Source organism: Bicyclus anynana, chromosome 24 (genome assembly GCF_947172395.1).
Source record: "Bicyclus anynana chromosome 24, ilBicAnyn1.1, whole genome shotgun sequence".
Lineage (NCBI taxonomy): Eukaryota > Metazoa > Arthropoda > Insecta > Lepidoptera > Nymphalidae > Bicyclus > Bicyclus anynana.
The window spans coordinates 10,693,661-10,714,905 of record NC_069106.1 but is presented as its reverse complement, the minus strand read 5'-3'; the positions used below and the strand labels follow the sequence as shown (position 1 = coordinate 10,714,905).

The following is a 21,245-nucleotide window of genomic DNA, read 5'->3' as shown; positions in this document are numbered from 1 at the left end:
TCAGTGTAGCGTATTGTGATGTGAAGAATCGAAAAAATCTAATGTCTTTTGACTGACATGTCTCAGACCAATTATTGCATTTTATTGGACTTGTATTGCACTGAAATTTACCAACAAAATTGTCTGTCGTTTTTTGAGGACGAGTTAAAATATTTAACACCAATAAATATATCCTGTTTCCTTACAACACACACAACGCAGTTTGTATGAACACGTTTGATCATGATCAAATAGTTTTGACAGAGCACTAATCATCTGTCTATTTATACTCTGTCTACGGTTTTACCTTACACAGATTTAACGATAATTTTAACATTTCGGTCATTATCAATTGTGTCGCAAATAAAAACAATAATTTTATACATTCCAACGGACGTTTACTATTTTTTCAAATTTGACAGTTTTCGTTCAAAAACAAACAAGCTACAGATGACCCTCACATCATGTGACAATAAATACCCGGTTGTGTTCCGGAAACGTCAGACTAGAGATACAATAGACCGGATACGGAAGCGTGCGCCATGACAGCCTCGGCGGCCTGTTTGATTTCAAGATGGCGCCGCGCGGCGTCCGACCAGGGCTTCGCCACCGCTCTGGGCGCGCCTTGCAGGAGGTTCACGTACCGTAACGCTATCGACAGGTTACCGTGGTCCATGTGGTATCTAAAAAATATGGGTTGCCACAGATTAAAGAATGCAACCATTCAGAATACAAATTCAAAAACGAATACATTCTCGAGTCAGTACGACTCAAAGCGTCGCAGCAATTTTCAATATTCAAGAAAAATGGCGTCTTATGTTTTTAAATATTTTAAAAAGTGTTCACTAAAATTAAAAAAATAAGATGAAGTATTTTTTATATGTAACAAATTATTGATTATTATTAGTATATAATTTGTTACATATAATATCAATTGAGGTTATTGTAGTTAAATCTTAAATACAAATAGGGTAGATAAGGAGTTAAATATCACGTGTCTCATACGGTGAAGGAAAAACATCGTGAGGAAACCTGCATACCTGAGAATTTTCCGAATTCTCTGCGTGTGGATTATTGATCTAACCCCTCTCTGAGATGAGACTCGTGTTCGACAGTGAGCCAAGTATGGGTTGTTAATGATGATGAATGACTTCCAAGTGTGACCACTTCCATCTTAGGCTGCATCAACACTTAACATCAGGTGAAATGGCAGTCAAGGGCTAACTTGTCTATACTTATATGAGGAAAAATTTTATTGTTTGTTTGTTTGTTTGTTTGTTTGCATTTTTAATTGATTTATTGATAGGGAGTAATACGGTTTACCATTAGGTACACAATCTGCTTGGTCATATGTCAACAAAATCAAAAGCCTTACCTAGCCCTTTGAATAATATCAAAGGTGTCCAATTTGGAAAAGTCTATCGGCTTATTGTCTAGTTCGTCCTTAGGGATTTCGGCCAACTGAAAAATAATTAATAATAATTAGTGTAATCTACAAAATCAAGGCTGAAGTGAATATTTTGAGTTATACAAAGATCTTTAGAAAATATTGCTGCAGACATGAAAATGAAATAAGCCTTTCCTTCATGTTAGCAGCCTTACTTTTAAAGAAAATTTCTAAATCTTGTAAATATGTCCAATTGTCCTAGAGCACGGGTGGTATTAACATTAATTATTCACATTATAATAAAAAGGGGGTATTTGTATAAAGTTGTTACGACTGTGATAGTATAAGTAAGAGGGTATTTGACGACTCCAGTCCAATTTTTTGTTAAGCAGCGTGATCACCGTCACGCTGCCAATACGGTGGAGCTATAAAAAAAAAAAAATTGTATTACTAATTTGTATGAAATAAATAAAGGCTAAATGTATATGACAATTATATCCCATTTTCCCAATGATTCTTTTATACTATAGATATGTTACGTGCCTGAAAAATCACCGTAAAAAGTGATACGAATTTAGCGACTCCACTGAGCGCACACATGCACATTTTTGTGTTAACTCACATTATATATTCATGTATATATATTTTTTACACTTCCTAAACACACAACTTGACATTGTAGAGAATATTGAGGTATTATATGTTCAAATTGTTTTCACTGTTTATTAAGCAACCAAATGAAAGGAGATGGTCCAAACTTGTATGGAGCCCAGGATCAGTCATTGTACCCTGGCGAAAATAAAAGAAAATATAATTTTTAACTATTTTTGGTTATAAAAATTTACGAATTTACTTTAATTCTTTCGAAATAATATTCATTCTCTCCCAATAAATGCAACACTAATAGGGGTAATAATGGCGGATTGGTGACGTTTTCAATGCAGTAGTCGATTTGACGTTTGCTCAATTGTTTGTCAACTGTCGTGTCATAGTTGCTTTAAGGGCGCCATCTTGGTATAACTCAAAAACTTAGGTATTCATTTGATTTATTTCATTTTATTTAGTTAGATTTATACAGAAGTTATTTAGATTTTAATAAAATCCTTCTATTTTATAAATTTTAATGATACAGGGTACAAAAAAAAAGAAATGGACCATCTCTTTCAGACAATTATGCACATTGTCCGCCTCAGTTTTGATGCGCCAGTGCCCTATCTCTAGTAGAAGATATCGTTGCATTTTCCCCACACGATACTGACCTTCTGGAAGAGCAGTTTAGATTGTAGCCACGACAGGAAGTACAGGGGGAGCGTGGCACCCTCGCGGCCGATCAAAGCCACTTTCGCTGCCGACTTCTCCAACTGACAACAGAACAATTTTTTTTATTTAGCGAAAAGTCACTCATCACGATATCTCGATAACCAGGGTACGGTTGACTTAATTACGTTCCGATTCATAAGCTGTTTTGCATATGAACGTTACTAATTTATAGTTAACTAACGTTACTAATCATTATGAATTGGCGTATCGCCTGATTCTTTTCTATATTCTGTTTTTAGCAGACTCAGAAGTGGGGTACAAAAATAAGGACACCAATGTCGAACAAAGGTTATGATTCACAACATTTTTGTCAATACAACTTAATTAATAAATCAAACTGTGACCAAAATATGGCAGAGAATAACATTGAGTGGAATCACGCACTTGTGAACGTTGTGTGTAGGGTTAAAGGGTCCCTTGTCAGTTAACTTTTCTACTCAAGTCACTCTCCCCGCTTAAGCAACCCATAAAAATTACACAACAAGAGATGTGGACAGTTTTCAGTTGATTCGATCACGCAGAGATACTCCTAACATTGCTCGTTCTATCACCCGCTGAGTGACTCTGAGCCTTCTTATGAGGCTCATAAATGGCGACCAGTGATGCTAACATACGACTAAAGACATATCTTGTGCAGAGAAAAAGACAAAATTTTGGCACCAATGGCAGCATAGTAGTCCCAGTTCTATCCCTTTTGTCCCAAAGCAATGAAAGATATAGCGGTATTTCCGATAGCGTTGTAAATGGTTGACTTTTCTCTATTCTTCAAGAGATTATTTTCGTTGGTTGCATGTTATCGCCAGATAACATACGAGTAGAACCATACGAGTAGAGCTATCACTAGCAATACGCACAGTTTATTCAATAGAAAATACATATTTACCGTATCGAATTTATCTCTCAATGTCTTCTCAGTGAGGATTCCCTTCTCGCGTACTTCTGGAGTGATGCCTTTTAATACTGTCTGTACCAATTTGTCGTCTTTACCTGAAAACAATGTCCTTATTTAAAACAATTGGGTTAATAATTTGACTTTGATTGAACTTGATTTTCCAAAACTGATAATTTTAGAATTTAAACTATCGAAATTTAAACACGGCTAGAACTCACGAGATGCAACGTCGGAGTATACCCGACTAGTTTCGAAGGCCCTTAGTCATGAGCTGGTTCTTGCAACGCGACACGATCCAAACTGCGACACGGCAACGCGAGTCGCAATCATGAGAGTTTTAGCCGTGTTTTATAATAAATTCATATGAAACTGAGAATGTTGAGGACGTCACTAAAAACTTTACAAAAAAAAATTTAACCCATTTCATCCCTACATTACATGCAGGTGAGGTACACTAAAAAGATAATTTTCAAAAAATTGTTTTACGACATTATTAGCGTATTTATTCCGTCAACTGTCATTGTAATGCTGTTTTATTTTTTATTTTTACCAACCTATCAAATAAACCGCCTAACATAATATACTCTAAGGTTAAAACATATTATAACGTGATGGGTAGCAACATGTGATTGTACCATCATCTTGTGGTAGAGGAAACACCTCGAACAGGTCCCAGGACTTGTCCCCTGCCCGACATTTATCCATGCCCACACAACAATTTATGATGAACACAAAATAACAGTCGCGACTGGCAGCGTGACGGTGTTCAAATAGCCAACTCACCGGCCGCTTCCAGAGCTTTGATCTCGTTGTCGAGTTTGGTTTCTTCGCACGTCCGTCTGGTGGCGGCGTGTAGGGCTTCCGCGGCGGCCCACAGGGACTGCGAGCGACGCGCCTCGGCCTCCGCTTTCGCTCTCTCTGTTACACAAACATTTCAATTGTGGCTATCAATTATCCATACTGTTATCAAGAGGTAAAGTTTGTGGTATTGTAGGGGGGACTATCTCTAAATCTATTGAACCGATTTTGAAAATTCTTTTACCACTAGAAAGCTACGTTGTTTGTGAGTGTCATAGGTTTATTTTATCCCTGTATTCTTATGAACGGGAAATATACGGGTAAAACCGCAGGGCGTCGGCTAGTCTAGTAGTCAAGGTGGACTGACGACATCGAGCGAGTCGCAGGGATTCGCTGGATGCAGGTGCCTCGGTATCGTTATGTTTGGAAGTCCCTACAAAAGGCCTATGTCCTGCAGTGGACGTCCATCGGTTGATATGATGTTGATGTGATGATGCAACCATGGATTAAGAGTCTGCGACAGCCTGCATACTTCATTTTAGGAATGTTGAAAGTTTGTTAGTCCATGCTATACTCGCAGGTAAGTAAAGCCAATAGGCTAATTAACACTGGTCAATATCGTACTCTACTAGATTGAAAAAAAATATCTTAATTCATCAAAGGAGGAAGTTACTCAATTCGACCGTATATTTTTTTTTGAGACATGATTACATGAAAATTGAAATTTTTAAATATTTTTTTTGACAATGCAAATGAAATGCCAAAACGCTGTCGGCCATGATGGTCTATATTTCAATAGTCATGACGTCAAATGGAGCGTACGACAAAAATATTAGTTATTAATTAGTTTGACGTTTAGTACATCAAGTGTGTTAGTGACGTCACAAGATGGACGACAATTACAATTATTAACAGTAAAAGCTTATTTTTCGTACTGAGCGAACTGAGTAAAGTCTACTTCAAATATACGAATTTGATTTTAATGATGATGATGATGATGATAATGATGATAATGATGATAATGATGATAATGATGATAATGATGATCATTAAGATGTATGAATGTACCAACGTTTGAGCGTCTGTTCGATGGCCTGCAGCTTGCCCGCCATGGCGGCGAGCTCCTTCTTGAACGTCACGCGCTCTCTCTCCACCTGCTCCGACACCGAGCGACTGAACCGGCCCAGCACCTGCACAATACAATAAGGATGATGACAGTTTTATTTAATTGTTAAATTTTTTTCTGATTGTGTAATTGCCGTAGGCTCCTTATGGGACCTCAGCGGCGTCACCGGGGGGTTTGGGCGAGCGCAGAAGCATCGCCTGATGGGGCCCGAAGGCAGAAGAAAGTGGTGGGCGGAACGACTCTCTAAGGGCGTCTCCTCTGAGACTCGGGCCTCGACTTAGAAGGCCGTTCGGGAAGGGTGTTTTGGCCTGAGTGTATCAGTCCGGGCGCCCCCGAGATCGTGAGTTAAAAAGCCCACGTCTGGGTGACGTCAGATATCGGGGACCTCGTCTGCGCCGGCGAAGACGCTGTGTAGCTTGTGTTTGTGTTGCCTGGGAAGCATTGTCGTTCGTTATGTCATCGTCAGGATCGTAAAGGACGTTTTTTGGGCGTCTAGATCTACAATCAGCGTTGATATCGGGGATGTGTTAAATTTGGAGTATGCTAATAGTAAAGCAATTTTGTAAAAGTAACAGAGTATATGCGATCATTATTTTCAGAGCTACAAGGATTTAAATCGCCCCATACAAAATGGTACGATTTTACGTTGTAGGCTCAGACCAATTATTGTATAGGACCTGCCTCGCTAGATGTTACTTTTCTGTCAAAGTATATGATCAACGATCTAATGCGATTTTAAAAACTGTCTCTATAGAATCGATGTTAAATAGTTGTAATCGTGTTCGTCGGTTAAAGAGCTCCGTAAAAATACCTTCTCGTGTAATTGAATTGTGTAAAAAACCGGGCAAAAACTTCTAGTTTAGTATAAGATATATACCAAATCTAAGCTCGTTTTCCTCAGAAAATGACAGACAATTTTGTTCGTGACTGTGAGTGCGATACAGGTCCTTCTATAATTGGTCTGAGGTCGTAGGTCATAATATAATGATCATTAGTTTGTATGGGCGTTCAAACAAAATTACTAATATTTTTGTTATTTGTGCGTTTATGTTTATAGTTCACACAAAAATGACACATTTAATGTAAGGATTACCTGGTAACTCAGTTAGCTACCAGAATCAAGAATTATCGTAAATAAAAGAGTTGATCGTCTCATTGAAATGAAGCTAGTCACGAAAAATTAACTTTATAGTAATCAGTTGTGCAAAATGTTTCACGGATCCCGGACTATACCTCTTTCTCCTTCCTAGCGAGTCTCTCCTGTAACACTTCTTGTTGTATCTCGAACTGTTTCTTCAGCTGCTCCTTCAGCTTCCTGTTCGCCTCCGCTTGGATCTCCAAACTCTGAAGCACACATCATTAAAAAAAACTTTTATTAAAAAAGATAACATTTTTCCAAGTAAGTAGTTACATAGAACGATTTCATAATAATATGCTAGTCGACATTTTTATTAAATGGTCTTAAATTATTGAAAAAAAAAATGTATTTTTTGGAGACTTAATAAAAATAACCAAATAAAAATATAAATTTTTAAATATTTTTTGACAATACGAGCCAAAACACTCTCCGACATGTTGGTCTATATTTTAACTGTTTCATGACGTCACGTTAACAGTAAACCTTAACCAAACGCAGTGTTTGACAAAATTATTAGATAACAATTAGTTTGGACGTTTATTCCTTTAATGACATCAAGTAACATTGTGACGTCACAAAATGGACGACCGCGTTATTGACGTTTAAAAAATACATGATTTTTAAATTAAGTTTTATTAGAAATCCTTATATAGAAATCCTTAAATAGCTAGTTTGTAAACGTATAATTATGTACACTAACATACATAACTCAAAGTTAGTGAATTGGCCTGCTGAGCCAAATTACAAAATATAGGATCATTAACTAATTCGAGTACCTTCTTATGATATTCTTTTTCCTTCTCTAGTCTTTCCCTGTTGATAGTGTCCTCAACTTTTGCTTCGATGATGGCTTTCTCATCGTGACCTTGAAACAAAATAATAAAATATTTATATAACAAAATAATAAAAGATAGTTGGGACTTTCGATTCAATAGCCAATACATCTTTCTCACTTGTTGGCCAAGGGCTTTTCTTATTCTGAAGATGTATTGCGTCCAAGTTAGCCGTCTGTCCTATCTTGTTCAAAAAGTAAAGTGAATTTATATTTTTATGCAAAAATATTTATTTATTCATCAAAATTTATATTGTCCCCTTCAAAGTAATCCCCCTCGGATATTATGCACTTGTACCAACGCTTTTTCCAATCTTCAAAGCACTTCTGAAATGCACTTTTTGGCCTTGCCTTGAACTCCTGTGGCGATGCAAATTTTTTTGTGTCTTGGCTCTCCTGGATACAACATTCAACATTTGTTTTACTCAAAGCAGACTTACCATACGCCATTGTCAACATTTCAAAAGTTTTTGAGTACTTGATTCAATTTTTCACACAAAATTTGATTGACATTCTTTGCTCCACTTTTTTATAATAATAAAAAATCGCCGAGCACTACAGAATACCTCTTACTTTTTTATCTGTCAAAAACAAACTAAGAATGCTATAAATTTGAAACTCTGAACATAACTTCGGGAGATGTGTGCAACACAACAACAACAAAACATCGATAATCGAATGTATGTTGCTCGTGAAAATTGAAAAGTCACCTTACTTTTACATTCTCTAACTGAGGGATCTTAACTTGATTGAATTCCACTTCGGGACATGTATCGCGCCTTAGTGTGAAAGTCGCATGTACGGACTTTGATTCGTTTGCTTTTATTCTAAAGTCCTTCAACCATTTCGATAGACAGTTCAAAGTTCCTTGGAGTTTCCTTCCAGATGAAGTTGTATCAGCTGCTAAAATGGCTGTGTCGTCAGCATATGTGCCGGTGACTACATTATCATTCGGTAGATCATAGGTGTAAATCAGATACAGTAAGGGGCCCGTAATGCTGCCCTGAGGGACTCCTACTCTAATCTTGAAAAGGTCAGTCATACAATCACCATGTTTTACGTAGAAATACCTTTCCTTCCGCTTTATATTGATGAAAAAAAAATTCAAATAGGTCCAACAATTTTCGAGTTTATTTGTTACATACATGAAAAATTGAATAAAAAAATGCAACTGACTTCAAAAACATAAAACGTACCGACTTAACTAAAAAGCGAAAAAATAACTTCACATAATGTTACATTATCATTATCATATTACCTACTGATCAGATTGAAGGCGGTGCTTATCCGATGATTCAATGATCATTCAAGCATTAATTATGAATATCATAAAGATTTAGGTTTATTAGTATTCTTTTATTTTATGTAGTTCTTTCAGAAACGGCTTAAATTAATACGACACCGGTTTAGTACCGCCTTCAAACTGATCAGTAGGTAATATGATAATGATAATGTAACATAATTTGTGTGGATAATATAGAAATGCTTAAATGCTCTGTTTTTATCACACTAGGGAAAAAATAAATGCACTTACATTCGATAGCTCGGGCAATTTTCAAATCTCTTATTGTCTGCAGTTCTGCAATTTCGTTTTGTAAAAATTGAATCTGAAATTTTTTAATATTAACTTGTTAATTTTAAGAATCCAGCTTTTATATTCAACATCCATTTTATTATTACCCGAAAAATAATATTTCTTTTTATTATTCCCTTGACTACAATCTCATGGTAAGTGACGATGCAATGTAAGATGGAAGCGTGCTAACTTGTTAGGAGGAGGATAAAAATCCACAGCCCTTTTCGGTTTTTCGAACATCGTACCGGAACGCTAAATTGCTTGGCGGTACGTCTTTGCCGTTAAGATGATAATTAGCCACGGCCAAAACCTCCCATCAGCCAGATCTGGACCAATTAAGAAAATCCACTGCATATACCACTGCGCCATGCATCGCTAGTCGTTCCTGATATAAGATATGTAGCATTGTTTTATTTGTCTGATTGTCTTAACATTAAGATCTCTTTGGATATTATTTTAGTGATTGTCCTGTAAGAAATAGTAGTCTGAGATATGACGTCAGATGGCGCGACTTGGTTCCGTTAAGAGTAGGGAGTTAGAGAGGTGTAGCGATCGGTTGGCGGGAACGACTTGTGACTTGACGTGACTTCACTCAAGGTCATTCTCTGCCATTCTAGGGTTTTATTTTGGTTAGTTTGATTAGTTAATTAAGTTGTCCTGACAAATGTTGTGAATCATAACCTTTGTTCGACATTAGTTTTCTTATTTTTGTAATCACCTCAATCTTAGGGGCTTGTTTTGAAAAGTATTTAAAACCAAAAGTGACCTGTTTAATGGTGTAAATCAGCAGAAGGTCCGTGTCTCCCTTGAGCTCCAGCTGGCGCGCGCTGAGGTCCAGGCCTGGGAACAGCATCTGCAGCTCTTCCTTGTACGTCTGGCGGGCCTGGTCCACCTGGCGATCACAGAGTTGTCTTCAAGCGACACGTTTAGCGATAAGACCGCCTTTACACGATAATCTTTAAGTAGTATAAAACAAAGTTGCTACACTTTGATCTATTAAATTACGCAACGCATTTTTAAACAAAATAAATATGAACTGGTCAAGAGTGAGTCGGACTCAAGTATAAAGGGTTCCGTTGCACTTGAAATCACGTTTGTTGGATGAGAGCCCCCTTGAGTATTTATTTTATTCTATTTTTAACACTCTTCTATTAATTTCACTTGAAACTAACTATGTATATAAGAAAATCTTGGATACTTAATTTGACCCTTCCCGGTCTTCGTGTAGGATGAAATTTTGCACACGCTCCGAGTTTTGATGACAATACATGGCTAGCTAACAAAAAGAAGGCCTCCCCAAGATGGCAGACTGGTTGTTTGAAATCCACCCCGATGATATGGATATCAAATGAAAGGGTTTGCTGTTAGGAATACGAAAAAACGGTCACGTGACTTAAATCCAATATTTGTTATTTTTAGTGCGTGCTGAAAGCGTGTTTTTAGTTTTTTAAACTATTTTATTTTATTTAACTCCTTCATCACAGCTCGACGCTATGACGTCGCGCCTGTGGCTGCGCTTACTTCATGACGATTGTCACGTACGCACCACGCGACGTCTAAGCGTCTACTCCCCAATCGACTTAAAACCTTATTTTGAATGTAATAGAGACTACTTTAGAATGAGCAAGTTTATTGAGTTTGACCTTGTACTTGAGTTTGACAATGTACTTTTTTTATAGTGTCAACAGAAATACATAATCTGTGAAAATTTAAACTCACGATTAATGAGGTACAGTCTGGTGATGGACGGACGGACGGCTAGCGGAGTCTTAGTAACAAGATCCCGCTTTACTTTTTGGGTAACCAATACCTGTCGCTGAGCACGGCCTTGGTCGAGCACGTACCTTGCTCCAGTACCTGTCGCTGAGCACGGCCTTGGCCGAACAGTCCCTGTAGTCTTGCTCCACAGTGGACAGGTCGCTGCGGAACTGCTTGATGTACCGGCTGGTGGCGGCTATGCTCTCGGGCGGCGCTTGCACGCCCGCCTTGATCATGCGGTCCAGGGTATCTGCCCACGATATGGAGTCATCATTATTAACCGATATTCGGCTCACTCGAACACGAGTTTCCTCTCAGAATGGCTCCACCACGCTGGCTGGCGGATTGGCAAATTTCAAACACGCAGAGAATTAAGAGAATTCTCTGGTATGCAGGTTTCCTCAGGATGTTTTTCCTTCAGCATTTGAGACACGTGATGTTTAATTTCTTAAAACGCACATAACTGAAGAGTTTGAGGTGCATGGACTGAATTCGAACCCTTTGGAATCGAAGGCAAAGTTCATATACACTGGGCTATCACGGTTCGGGTTATGGTACTGTAGAGGGGAGGTATCAGTGTTGGTATAAATAAGAGGGTATTTGATCACTTGAGCTCAGTTGTTTGTTAGACAGCGTAGACACCGTCACGCTACCAGTCGCGCTTGTGATTTTATGCAACAATATTTTGTATCGTAATTATTGATAATGTTAAGTGTGGGCATGGGGAACATGTCGGGCAGGGAAGGTGAGTGTTTTTGCAATCGGAAAGGATCCTTTAAACCTACTCCCAAGGTCACAAGTCCTGGGACCTGCTCGAGGTGTTTCCTCTACCACAAAATAATGGTACAATAACTGTCGCTGCTACTCGTTACGTCACACTATAGCAGTCAAATCAATTTGTCAAATCGGTTCAGTAGTTTCAGAGCATATTCAATGCAAACAAACAAACAAACAAGCAAATTTTTCCTGTCTATAATATTAATATAGATATAGATAAGTGTTGTACTCACCGATGGCACACTTGGCCTTGGTAGACGCGTCCTTGGCCTTCGCGAGCGTGTTGTCGCGCTCGTTGCGCGCGCCTTGCAGCGCCGCGAAGTGCTTCTTGTCCAGATCGCCCAGTGACGACTCCACTATCTGCTCACAATCATATTATATTCATAGTAATACTTTAAATCATCGATTCCAAAAGTGGTCTAGGTGGACCCCAGGGGTCTACAGAAGACGCAGCGGGGGTTTACGTTGACTTGACATAAAAATGGGGGTTCACGATTTGTAAGCGGGGGTACACGAAAATTTATCTGGTTTCACACCGAATGGGGAGTTTTCTAAATAAAAGTATTTGAAAATTTATTCCTTTTGCTCTGGATAAAGTTGGCGGAAATAACTTTTCCTTGGACAATTTAACTATTTGTCATCCACTCACAGCACAATCAATTAATTATTTAACTAAGTAATCAATTCTCACTATTTTTTAAACCTGTTATTTTGTGGTGGCTGTTGATTCAGCTGCAACGAAAATTTCCATAGTTGAATCTGATAACATTTTTTGGTGAATTTTGGGTAGAAAATTAGCAGGGATCCCCCGGAACCAGTTAAATTAGAAAGTGATCTATGAGAAAAGATAGTTACCTCTGCTTTAAATTAATAAAGTGCGACATAAAAAGTAGAAATTAATAAAAATTTAACTAATAAATTTGCTGTGAGGCAACACGTTTACTGTCATTATCACAAAGATCTGTCATTATAGAGCAACCAAATACAACAGTATAACACACTGCTTGTACGGTTTGGCGAGAGAATAGCATAAGATAATAATTCTTAAGACAATTATTTCATTATAATGAAAAAAAGGCATAAAGTAGAGCACATTTGCTACTAATTTAGTCATACTCGTACATCATTTTGTCCGAAACTTAGTAATAGTAATTAGTAGAACCGAACGGAACCGAATTCTGAAATCTGAATCCGAACCAAAATCCAAATTTTAAATTAAATTATGACATAAACCTGACCTTTCAAAAATGCTTGTAAACTGAGGCTAATTGAAATAAATGAATTTTTTGAATTTGAATTTAAATTTTAACATTAGAATATTTATTATTCTATTGTCTCTTCTCGTCGTACACGAAAAAGGGTACGAACTACAAAATTACCATTATGCTTAACGCATATCAAAGAATGACATCTCTATTTAGTACCTTATCACGCTCAAAGTCGTTCGTATTATGTTCTGGCAAACGCAAAACGTAAGCGCAATTCAACAAAGCGCCATCTATCGAACGACTACGAAACAACAAAAACACAAGTTATACTTACCTTAGCCATACATTTATAATAATTGTTTTTAAAACTGTTCACAGGAACTAAAGAAATAAGATGGACTATGGGTTTCACAGGCTTCACCACGCTGCTTGTAAAGACTCACTCTTTATGACCTTTACTCTGTGTTCCTACACAAAATATTTTACAGATTTTTAGCGCAATTGCGCCTTGCTCAATATTTGAGTTTTTAAATTTTATTGAACTTTTTATTTTTTTCTGTTTATCAGGGCTAATATTTAGAACGGTTGCACCGATTTTAATGGGACTTTAACAAGAATATAGAAGAGGTTATTGAGGAACAAAAAAGCAAATTTATCTCAGAAAAATCCATGGTTCCCAAAGATTATGTAAAACTTAATTTCACATTAATAAAGTAACGAGCGACGGCTTGTCTATGGCTGAATTATTTTATTTTTAAAATTTCATTCTGCCAGAATATTTTTGATTCTACAACTCCAACGAGACGATTTGTTTATAAATATTATCTATACTAAATATTATAAACGCGAAAGTTTGTATGGATGTTTGAATGTTTGTTACTCTTTAACGCTACTGAAGCGATTTGGCTGAAATTTGGAATGGAAATAAATTTTACTCTGTATTAACACAGGCTACTTTTTATCCCAAAAAAATCCCGTTTCCGAGATTTGCGAAAAGTGATGATTTTGATGGTATGAATGTTTGTTACTCTTTTGCGCCTCGACTACTGAACTGAAATTAGCTGAAATTTATTATTGTATCCCAGAAAAATCCATGGTTCCCGAGGTATTTGTGAAAAACTGAATTCCACACGGACAAAGTGAATAAATTGATCACCTTATACAACGCCCTGTTATAGTCCGCGCAATGTTGCAGGGCCTTCTTGTAGTTGTCTATGGCTATTTTAGTGTTCTCGTGCATGTCTTGCTCCAGCTCTACCATGTCTTTGGTTATTTTGATGACTGGCGGCGATTGAGGTTCGCACTTCTCTGTCTGTATTACTGTGGCTGTGAAAAAAAAAGAATACATCAACTATACATATTATAAAAAAGTACTGAACGTCTGTCTGTCTGTTCGCAATAGTCGGAGACTGCTGAACAGGTTTTCATGCGGTTTCCACCAATAGTTGAAGGTTAATATAATAGCCATGATAGCCCAGTGGATATGATCTCTGCTTCCGATTCTGGAGATTGGGGTTCAAATCTGGTCCGGGGCATGCACCTCCAACTTTTCAGTTGTGTGCATTTTAAGAAATTAAATATCACGTGTCTCAGACGGTGAAGGTACAAATTGTGAGGAAACCTGCATACCAGAGAATTTTCTTATTAGTATAGTTGACACTTTTTTTTAAATGGTATTAAATAATTCATTATCATTCTACTAAACTGAAATTTTTTTTTTATATTTTTTTAAGAAGAAATTACATGAAAATATTACTTTTTAAATATGTTTTTGACAATACGAGCCAAAACGACTGTCGGCCATGACAGTCTATATTTCTACTGTTTCATGACGTCACTACAGTAAATCCCATACAAACGGAGCGTTTGACAAAAATATTAGTAACAATTAGTTCGACGTTCAGTACATCAAGTGTGTTAGTGACGTCACAAAATAGTATTTTTGACGTTTGGAATATTTGTAAAAATACGTGATATTTAAATTAAGGTTTAAAATAAATCTTTAACTTTTATTCATTGATATCAACCCTTATTCCATTTACTACACGAAATTAATATTGTTTATATTAAATTTGATATAAGTCAACTACTCTATTCTCTACGTGTGTGAAGTCTGCCAACACCCTTTGGGCCAGCTTGGTGGACATTCTGAGAGGAGACTCGTACTGAGCAATGAGTCGACTGAGGTTTGTTATTGATAATGACGAATCAGTACAACAATTAGCAAATAAAGAACGCTAACCGACCTGGCGTTTCCACTTCGGGTGTCTCCAGTTTCTTCTGTTCGACATACAATGGCTCTAGTTGCGGCGGCGGTACTGTTACACAAATATGACCATATGATGTGGCTGTTATTGTTTTAGTTGATGTAAGTTAGCGTATTCATTTGGTACTCATTAAATATCGTTTAAATACAATGATTATTTTATACTATAGATGTGACATACAGGCCAGGTTTCCTGTGGGATATGTAACCACACAAAACTGAATTACATGCAAAGTAATAAAAAAAACCAATGTTTTTTTACTAGATACCTTTTTTGTCAGTTTTGTCCTGATAAGATTTTTTATCTGATGCTGCATGAAAAAGAATATTGATTATATGAAATGAATAAATAGTGAAATTGTCACATGAAGCAGGTGTTGGTTTGTGAAAGTTTATTATTACTAGTGAATAATTGATTTATTTTGCTATTTACTTATATTTCACGAATTTAAGCAACAATGCCATCCATTCATTTTGAAATAAAAGCATCTTTAAGATGAAAATAGCAAAATAAATTAATTTAGCATTGTCAGTATAGTTGTCAACTTAGTTACACACAAATAAATAATACATTACATTACACATATTATGAAAAATATAACAGTTTATGAATTTGACATGAACATGAACATTTTGCCACTCTGGGAATTGAACCCACAGCCCACTGCTTCACTTGACTGTAAAATACTTGTTATTAACAATATATATAAGCTCGAGTAACATGAGTGTTATAATGATCCTGAGTTAACAACAGGATAGTATGTATGTGCTTTAAACTAACAATGAAATTAGACATTGTAGGGGCACCCCCAGGGGGTCATTCAGCCGCTGTGTGTTGAATTTAACCTGTATTTGTTTGAGAATTTGATACTCAGCGGGTGAATTATACAACGTCTATGAATACCACTGTAAGCCTAATTGAAATAAATGAAGTTTGGCCTTGACTTTGACTTTGACTCTTTATGGAAATGCAACTTACATTCATATGTTTTGCTAGAAGGCAGCTTGGGTATTTCTGTCTCTAAGTTTTGCTCCGACTTCTGTTTGAAGTCTAATGGAGACACACCTTCCTGTAATAAATAGAAAAGTTAATAATTACAAATCCTTCAATACATTACAACTACAGACGACCAGTTGAAACTGGAGGTAAGCTTTCAACATGCCATAAGCCCAGAAGAAGATCCCTTATGGCATTCTATTCTAATTATATTTTCACATGTTTTATATTATAGAATATAACTTAAAACTTTAACCACATTTTAACTCTTTAGGATTATAATTTTGGATAAATCTTGAATTACATTATGTTTAATATTTTTTTGTTAGTAATTTTTACAAATGTAACTTGAGAAATGAAGGACTTTCCATACAGACTTTCAACCTCTATTTCACCCCCTTTTTAATTTATTTTTGCGATATTAAAAATCCTATAACCTTCTTTGTATAATGGTCTCAAATTGTGCCAAGTTTCATTTGAATTCATTCAGTAGTTTTGGTGTGATGCCCGGTCAGCAAAAGACAGATAGACAAAAATATAATGGTTGATTTTCCTTCCAAGTCATCTGCCACACTTTAGTGCATTTAGAAACAATTATACCCCCTTAAATTGTAAAGGATTTTTCAAAATAGGTTCAGTTGATCCAGAGATTACGCCCTACAATATCACACACTTTACCTCTTTATAATTTTAGTATAGTAGACATAGTATAATAATTATCACACCTTTGACAGTGCTTTGCAAATTTGGTTTGATTTGACTTAAATTCTACGACTCTGCATCAAATTCAGTTTATTTATTTACAAATCCCACAGTAGTATGAATGAATTTTTCTTAACTTGTACATTGTACATACCTTTCCAAACAAGAAGTTGGAGGCATAGTTGGAGGCTTTGCTTAGTTGGTTGACTGTGAACTTCCAGTATGTGGTGTTTTCCTGGTACACCAGCGCCACAAAGTCGTTGGCCCACGGGACATGTGACTCGAGAAAGTTCCGAGCTTCGGGGCTTGATCTGAAATTTATTAGTATAATTATTAGAACTATTATCCATAACTGCTTTAGTAGGATCCTACTGACTGACCATTTTGAGCCCAGCATGTAAATAATGAAAAAAGGAATAAATAACTGCTAAGCCAAGTATCTTTAATATATCTTTTTTTAAATCGCTTGACGATATGTCTTTGTCAGCAGGACCAGCCAGACCTGGACCAAATTAAGAAAATCTCAATCGGCCCAGCCAGGGATCGAATCTAGGACCTCCGTCTTGTAAATGCACTGCGCATACCACTGTGCCACGGAGGCCGTCTAATAATTGCATCAGTATAAAAAAAACGTTTTTATTTCCAATGAAACCATGCTTTACATGCCACTAGTTTCCTCCACAAAATAACGAACATCACAATTTTTTTCATCATTATCTACCCATATTTATACTACAGCCTTTCTTGATGAGTACTGTTTACTAACAAACAAATTAAAAATGAGGGTATAAATCACTAGTCATTTCACACCTATAAATAATTATAATGAACCACCACCCTCTGAGGGGTATTGAGGCTATATATTATGAAACACTTATAAATGCTAACAAAAAAAACCTTCTCACTTGGCATAGACAACAGCTGCACCAGTCAACACAGTGGCGCCCACTGTCCCCCAAAAGAATTTCTTTGACTTGGGTCGCTTCTCACTGGGTGGACGTCTCTCCTGCTGAGCATACTGCCGGTGCGGCGACCTCATCACAATCAGTGCGGCACATGATCCGTCACCTATTTGTTTTCGTACCTAGAGTAACAATAACAGATAAGAATGATCTTTGTCATGACTTTACAACAGGTGATATTGTGGTCAACAACAACTTGTAAAGAATAAATGAAAAAAAAGATAGAATGTAGGACTGGAAATTTTACTGCCCCTTAAAAACAAACAAACTGAACTGAAATAAAGTTATACCTATAAAAAACCTAATAATAAAATAAAGCTTATATTATTTATAACAGAAAAAATATTTTATTTAATTGCTTTTTTTTCATAACAGAATCTAGGTGACAGGTATACCCTGATTGACAAGTTATACCTACACACCACTATATTTATAGGATCGTAAGGTACTGTGCTACTACTAGCTCACAGTACAAAAAAGGTTGTTCTCTGAAATATCTACCTAATTAAGTATCCGATTTATGATTATTTCTTCTAATTTTATTCTTGAGATATTAGAGAACCAAGCAGACGAATGGAAAAAAAATATGTATTTCATTCCTTAATTAAATTACACAGCTGATTGGTAATAGTCATTGACGATCTATATTTTTTCTAGGTTATTGAGAAGAATGACGTTTTAGGATTATGTAAGCGACAACAATAACAATATTTGTAATATTATACATTTTAAATGATAGGCGAAAATAGTAAATTGAAGCCTTTTACCTAACAAATACGCTATAAAACATTTAAACAAAATTATTTTGCCAAAAACATGATCGGTATCTGAAATAAACAAACTGATGTTGTGATACAACTACTAAGTTAGGTACTGTTTAAAAAGACTAATTGATGAGGATTTGGAAAATAGGAGCTATACTTACCAAAACTAAATTGGGATTTGTTAAATGGTTCGTAAATCTGTACATTTTCGGCACTGAATTGTATTTCTGTCTGTTTCTTTCACTTGGGCTGTCAAAAGCAAAGACAGTACAGAACTACAGACGACAAATGAAGAAAGATTACCAGAGACTATAGTGTTTTTCAGTTATGAAGGATACGGTGACGTTAGGGATTTGACGTTATTATGATGAGTAAAAAAATGGAATGAATGAAAAAATCGATTTAATCGATAATACTATAATAAAATTATTCTTTTTGGTGACAGTATATTAAAAATAATTAACCTACTTCATATATAGTAAGGTTTTTATCATTCTATTTATTTCAATAGCAATTAGTTTTTACGATTAGCGATTCCCAGGCCTTTGAAATATGTATCACTAGCGGACGCCCGCGACTTCGTCCGCGTAAATTTCGATGTCAACTTTACTACTACCCCTACCCTACCCTACCCCTACCCTACCACTACCCCAACCCTACCCTACCCAACCCCTACATCTACCATACCCCTACCCTACCCTACCCTACCCCTACCCCCACCCTACCCCTACCCTACCCCAAACCTACCCCTACCCTACCCCTACCTTACCTACACCCTACCCCCATCTTACCCCTACCCCCATCCAACCCCTACCCCCATCCTACCCCTACCCTCCCCGTACACTATCCCTTTCCTACCCCTATCCCACCCGTACCCCTATCTCACGTCTATCCTATCCCTACCCTACCACTTCCCTATCCTACCCGTACCTCTACCCTACCGCTACCCTACCTATACCCCTACCCTACCAATACCCTAAACCCGGCCCTAAACCTACCCTACCCCTACACTACCCCTACGCGTCCCTACCCGTAGCCTACCTTACCCTGTAACTTCTCTATCTTACTCCTACCCTTAGCAAAATCGGTCCAGTCTTTCGAGAGTGGTGGTATCACCAAGAGAAATAGAGATTTCTATGCTAATAATATAAAGAGGTAAAGTTCGTGTGGTTGTAGGAGATAATCTCTGGATCTACTGGACCGATTTGGAAAATTGTTTTACCAATAGAAAGCTACGTTATTTGCGAGTGTCATAGGCTATGTTTGATCCCCATATTCACACGGGAACGGGAACTACGTAAATGAAAGCGCCGGGCGTCATATAGCGGAATTTCTGCGTCTTTTAGAAATTTTGTATTATCTCCGAAACTATTTAAGTAATTAACATACTGTAAAGGGCAAATCTTATCTCCATAATATCCTTGTGATTATTAAATAATTTATTTTAATAAGGATTAAAGTTTAGTTGTATAAATAATGACGTAAACCTAAGTATATAAAATTAATAATTTTTTAAACACAAAAGGTACTATATCTGCTAATATATAGAAGATAGATATATGGCGTCGCGGACTTTTTTGTAGAACTTTTAAAGATACATAAAGTCTCCATACATTAATTTCAATTTTACACAATGGTTAAGGCAGCGCATGCGAATAAGTCTGTTTAAAAGGTTTTTAGTCCGACCTGTATGACAAAAACTGTGATAACTCGGCTAATATATATGATACCAATATAAAATATAGCCTATAGCACTCCCCGATAATGTAGCATTCTACTGGTGAAAGAATTTTTAAAATCGGACCAGTAGTTCCGAAGATTACCCCATTTAAAAAATGTGACAAACTTACAAACTTACAAACTTTACCTCTTTATAATATTAGTATAGATTAAAATCGGAATAAAAGTGCTTCGTAAAGAGACCCATCCAAAATCCGATTTTTTATAATAATTGAAGGAGGTACAAAAGTAAATATACTCGTACACATAAATTTATCCGGGTTTACGATGTTTAATTAATAAATTAATCATATTTTTGAAATATAGTTTTGATAAACAATTGTGTCATAGATAAATACATTCACTATTCACCTATTTATCTTAATTGACAAAATGTTATAATTTATTAGTTCTATTTATTTTATTATAAACCCCCTTTAACGAATATATTACTGTACGACGTCACGAGGCCCTTCTCTAAGTGGGCGGTACCCCCCAAGCAATAACACCGATATCCGCCATACATTTTATCGTAAAATAATACGAAACTTCATATGCGTGACACATAACAGCATCTGTCACCGTACCCTTCCTTTATGAAAAACATTATAGTACCTACAACACATGATGCTTACTTCGGGGCTAGATAGTTAGTATTTTCCAAATATATTTATTAATTTATCTAGATTAGATAATATTATTATTTTCAATAGAACAAAATATTAATTATTGTCAAGTATCAAGGTAGTTGCAGATGATAGAGGATGACAGAACACAGGGTTACCCTATTAGCGACAATAGGTGACTACAACGCCATCATCATTTTCTACTATTTTGTGTTATTAGCTATCAAAATAACTTCTTGTGAATTTGGGATGGAAAACCAGACTTGTTTTGTGTGTGTAAAAGTGTAAGATTGTTGATCTTACATTAAGAATGAGGGGTAACATCTAGCGAGTCAGGTCCCTATATAACTCATTTAAGGTTGATGTTTCAGTCATCGTTTTATCGAATAAGCTCGAATAATTAATAAGTCGAACAATG

The 21,245-nt window shown here is 36.4% G+C and overlaps 1 protein-coding gene across 3 annotated transcripts; it reads right to left on the bottom strand.

The window, feature by feature from the left end:
- Positions 1–355: 355 nt before the first annotated feature.
- Positions 356–18,781, bottom strand: LOC112052421 (MICOS complex subunit Mic60). Of its 3 annotated transcripts, XM_024091482.2 has the most exons (19): positions 18,644–18,781; positions 17,662–17,840; positions 16,911–17,067; positions 16,037–16,127; positions 15,327–15,368; positions 15,038–15,109; positions 13,948–14,117; positions 11,817–11,943; positions 10,893–11,056; positions 9,815–9,940; positions 9,007–9,079; positions 7,417–7,505; positions 6,736–6,846; positions 5,449–5,566; positions 4,362–4,496; positions 3,570–3,673; positions 2,626–2,727; positions 1,355–1,440; positions 356–662 (listed from the first exon to the last, which is right to left on the bottom strand). In XM_024091482.2, exons 1-19 carry the CDS (start codon positions 18,686–18,688, stop codon positions 485–487), a joined length of 2,169 nt encoding a protein of 722 aa, XP_023947250.2. In that variant the 5' UTR covers positions 18,689–18,781; the 3' UTR covers positions 356–484. The 3 variants fall into 3 exon arrangements, with proteins under 3 accessions (XP_023947250.2, XP_023947251.2, XP_023947252.2); XM_024091483.2 differs by lacking the exon at positions 15,327–15,368; XM_024091484.2 differs by lacking the exons at positions 15,038–15,109; positions 15,327–15,368.
- Between the last annotated feature and the right edge of the window lie 2,464 nt (positions 18,782–21,245).